Here is a 4503-nt window from a genome sequence, read left to right on the forward strand (position 1 = left end):
TATTGAGCTAAAGTCTCCATTATTTGTCCCACACATTCCCCCTCCCAGACACTGCAGCTTACAGTGGAAGGGTTTCAGCACCAGAGGCAGTGCTGTCAATCCAGAAAGCAGGGGGCGGGACTAGGTGTGGTCAGGTGCTGATTGGCAAACTACTGGCTTGTGAATCACCATCAACAATGCTAATACCTATGTCCCTTGCCACATTATTTAATCCCACTGTAGTGCAAACAGGCACAGCCTACATGAGAGTGGCAACTCTGCTCTGAATTCAGGGGCAGTGCAGCATTGTTGCCACCCCATGACAGGGAGCTGCTTTGGATGAATTTGTGGGACTCTGCAGGACAGGGGGACTAAGAGAAAACTGTAGACACATATGCGCTTATTATTAGGTACTGCAGCACTTATTTTTTAATAAGAGGCAACAGTTCTACTTCAAAGCTTAACTGCAGACAATAGTTATATTTTTTGTTTAGAATGAGGAGTTGTGTAACTGCCCTTTGTAGTTTGTACCTGTTTGCGGTCATGTTATTGCTTTGCTGGTGCTGGGATTGTCAGACTCATCCATGCTGCATAAGATGGCTGACAGCTTATCACATTCCCTCTCTGTTCCACCCAACCCATGGCAAACATGGCCATACAAATGAACTCCCGTCCACACTTCCGTCTGCTGCCAACCACCAATGTCCCAAAGCACTATGGGACAGAAGTGCCCAGAATAGGCGCAGGGTGTGCTATGTCTTTCTTGTGCTTGGGGAAGAGCATTTTAATAAAGAATTGAAAGGAATACTGGAGTTTGGCTTTAAACTAAACCTTGCCCTCGTATCAGGGAATGCATATGGTGGATTGTTGTGTGAGGTCAGAGGTTTTTTTGTTATGTACGTATTAAAATGGGGAGCACTTTTTCCACCATTGCCAATATTCTGCTAAACTGCCGCTAAGCAACAACTCCTTATTGTAGTTGGAATTGGTGCTCACCCAGTTACCCAGATCTACAGAGCCAAAGAGAAGACAGGCCAGTTGCCCAATGTTTGTCCAATCTACACCCAACCTTAGAGCTCCACTATGGTCACTTACATTACAGCTGCCTCCATTCCTGCAGGGGTTGCTGGCACACTCGTTGCTCTCGATCTCGCAGTTGGTCCCGGTGAATCCTGGCCGGCAGTTGCAGGAGTAGCTCCCTTGTCCGGTGTTGGTGCAGCTGGCGCCGTTTCGGCATGGCTTGTGGTTGGTGCAGTAGTTCAGGTCCTGATTGCAGAAGAGGCCACCCCAGCCCTCTTGACAGGTGCACTCGAAAGGCTGAGAGCAGGATCCGTGCAGACAGCCAGGATACCGCACACACTCATCGCAAAGGCGACCTTGCCATCCCATGCGGCACTTGCATTCCCCGGGCACTTCACAGAAGCCGTGAGACTCGCTGCAGCCAGGAAGGCAGATTGCTGGAAGAAAACTTGCAATGAGTCATGTGATTTTAAACAGCATAGCAAGCCACAACACATAACAAAGCCTGGAACCCACTACTGTCTTCGAGAAAGTGACACCCACATGCCAGTAATTAATGTGATGGAAGGAAACGCAAGCATGAATAAGTCAATGCGGCCTCCCAGCTCCTGGATGAGCATAACATCAAGGAAGCTGAAGATTCTAAACAACTATAGATCTGTGTTATACAACACTGTTATGCACAATCCTGCACTGGCCTCATGATGTTGCTCACATTCCTTTGAGGCACAGGTCATTGCTATTTGATCCTGTTAGCTACACTCAGGAGCTTGACCACAGCTTTCTTCTATCAGTGTGAGATTAGACTTTGAAAGGGCAGCACTTGCTTAAAGGAGAACTATGGGGTAAGTGTTTTTCACCCTAGTGCTCCTCAGGGTCACGGGAGGACATAAACTAGCGTCCTCCCATGACTCAAAGCTCAGTATATAGCGAGCTACAGCTCGCGGTATACTGAGACTGCCGCAGCCGGGACGGATCCCGACATTACTGTAGAGATCCACCCAGCTGCGTGATTGACAGCTGGCTCTGCCTATCTAGAGGCAGAGCCAGCTGTACCTGCCCCCTCCCCCGTCCGTTCCTCCAGTCAGCCGCTGGAGGAGAGGGGAGGGGTGGGAATCCCTGCAGGGAGCCGTGAGTGACAGTCACGGCTCTCTACAGGGACAGGATCGAGAAGTGAGCGAGCGACGGTATGTGTTCGCTCACTTCCCAATCTATAGAGCCGACGTGTGATAGTTTCATTGTCACACGTCGGCTCGAACTATGAAGCTGAGTGAAAATCACACCTCATAGTTCTCCTTTAACCTCAGCAGCCATTATCATCCTTAGACGAAGTAGATAAGATGTGCATGTAAATCTTTTTATGTATTGGCACAGCTAGAGATGTCAAATTTCTGGAAATTTTGAAGCCATGAGGAAAAAAAAAATTCCCTGTTTCTTTCCGAAAAAAATTGACATTTTTGCAAAAAAAAAATCAGTGGAGTATTTTTACAAATTGAAAGTCATTTTTTGACACTAGGGAGGTGAAACACAGTGTAAATAAAAGTATTATGCTTGAAATAAAAGTACAGATTACTCAGTTAATAAACTAAACTTGCTTTTTAAAATGTTATTTTATATTTGCAAATTGCAGCTTTGCACTCAGCAGAAGTTGCTGCACTGTGGAAATGTCTCCAAACTCTACATGTTGGTCTCACCATTTTACTGAGAGGAGGGAAAAAAAAACAATTTACTGACCAGACTGTAGGTAAACATTATACTGTGATGGTGTAGAACATTATTAGGAATCTCTGTAAAAAATAAGTCAAGGCAACTGGACTTGCTGTATTTTTCTTGAAGACGTTTCACTGGCCATCCGACCAGCTTTCTCAATTCAGAATTCAGTTGCCTTGACACATTTGTTACAGATATACCATGACCTGGATGAATGAGAACCTTCACAGACATTATTAAGAATCATTTAAATGTTATAAAGATAAACTAATTTGTTAGACAAATGTACCCTCTTACCTGTCAATTAAGGCTTGAGAGGACAGAAACTATCATCTACTATCCTACCAACAATCACTCAACTGTAGGAGGTACAAAGATAGAGCCCACAAGCTAACTAAACTGGAGCCTTTCCTCTGCAGTGCCCCTAGTGACAGAAATGCATTTTATTTTCAGTTTGAGAACTGCATTGGAAAGTACAGTGTTACTTGAATTGTATTCCAGGATTTGAGCTGAGAGAATGTGCAATCATTTAAGACTTTACATAAAGTCTCAGAAATCTTTCATTAAGGTCTTCCTATTATATAGTTTGAATACCATGTCAAAGATATATTATTTATCATTGTAAAAGAACATATTCCCATCTCCTTTTTTTCATTTCAATTTTTCCGTAAAAAAACAAAACCGACTTTAGAAAAAAACAGAAATAAACCATTTTTTTCCCAATTTGTCTGTTTTTTTTCCAGCCCTTCGCATCTCTAGGCACAGCAATAGTAATTTTAGACTATATATATTAAAATCCTTGTGTAAATTGCAGCTTTGCACTCAGCAGAAGTTGCTGCACTGTGGAAATGTCTCCAAACTCTACATGTTGGTCTCACCATTTTACTGAGAGGAGGGAAAAAAAAACAATTTACTGACCAGACTGTAGGTAAACATTATACTGTGATGGTGTAGAACATTATTAGGAATCTCTGTAAAAAATAAGTCAAGGCAACTGGACTTGCTGTATTTTTCTTGAAGACGTTTCACTGGCCATCCGACCAGCTTTCTCAATTCAGAATTCAGTTGCCTTGACACATTTGTTACAGATATACCATGACCTGGATGAATGAGAACCTTCACAGACATTATTAAGAATCATTTAAATGTTATAAAGATAAACTAATTTGTTAGACAAATGTACCCTCTTACCTGTCAATTAAGGCTTGAGAGGACAGAAACTATCATCTACTATCCTACCAACAATCACTCAACTGTAGGAGGTACAAAGATAGAGCCCACAAGCTAACTAAACTGGAGCCTTTCCTCTGCAGTGCCCCTAGTGACAGAAATGCATTTTATTTTCAGTTTGAGAACTGCATTGGAAAGTACAGTGTTACTTGAATTGTATTCCAGGATTTGAGCTGAGAGAATGTGCAATCATTTAAGACTTTACATAAAGTCTCAGAAATCTTTCATTAAGGTCTTCCTATTATATAGTTTGAATACCATGTCAAAGATATATTATTTATCATTGTAAAAGAACATATTCCCATCTCCTTTTTTTCATTTCAATTTTTCCGTAAAAAAACAAAACCGACTTTAGAAAAAAACAGAAATAAACCATTTTTTTCCCAATTTGTCTGTTTTTTTTCCAGCCCTTCGCATCTCTAGGCACAGCAATAGTAATTTTAGACTATATATATTAAAATCCTTGTGTAAGCCTAATTCTGACTGTTTCTCTTTAAAATTTGTCACAGCCTACTAAAGATACTCTGAACTTTAGATTTCTGTGGGGCACAGCGCTCTTACTTC

At 41.9% G+C, this 4503-nt stretch overlaps 1 protein-coding gene across 1 annotated transcript in view; it reads right to left on the reverse strand.

The window, feature by feature from the left end:
• The window catches only part of DLL3 (delta like canonical Notch ligand 3), a 37838-nt gene that overhangs the window by 9373 nt on the left and 23962 nt on the right, over window positions 1-4503 (reverse strand). Inside the window, exon 5 of the mRNA XM_018576894.1 lies at window positions 1075-1436. Coding sequence (XP_018432396.1) covers window positions 1075-1436 — 362 coding nt within the window. The remainder of the gene's footprint in view (window positions 1-1074; window positions 1437-4503) is intronic.

Source organism: Nanorana parkeri, unplaced genomic scaffold (genome assembly GCF_000935625.1).
Source record: "Nanorana parkeri isolate BGI_ZX_2015 unplaced genomic scaffold, ASM93562v1 scaffold80, whole genome shotgun sequence".
Classification (NCBI taxonomy): Eukaryota; Metazoa; Chordata; class Amphibia; order Anura; family Dicroglossidae; genus Nanorana; species Nanorana parkeri.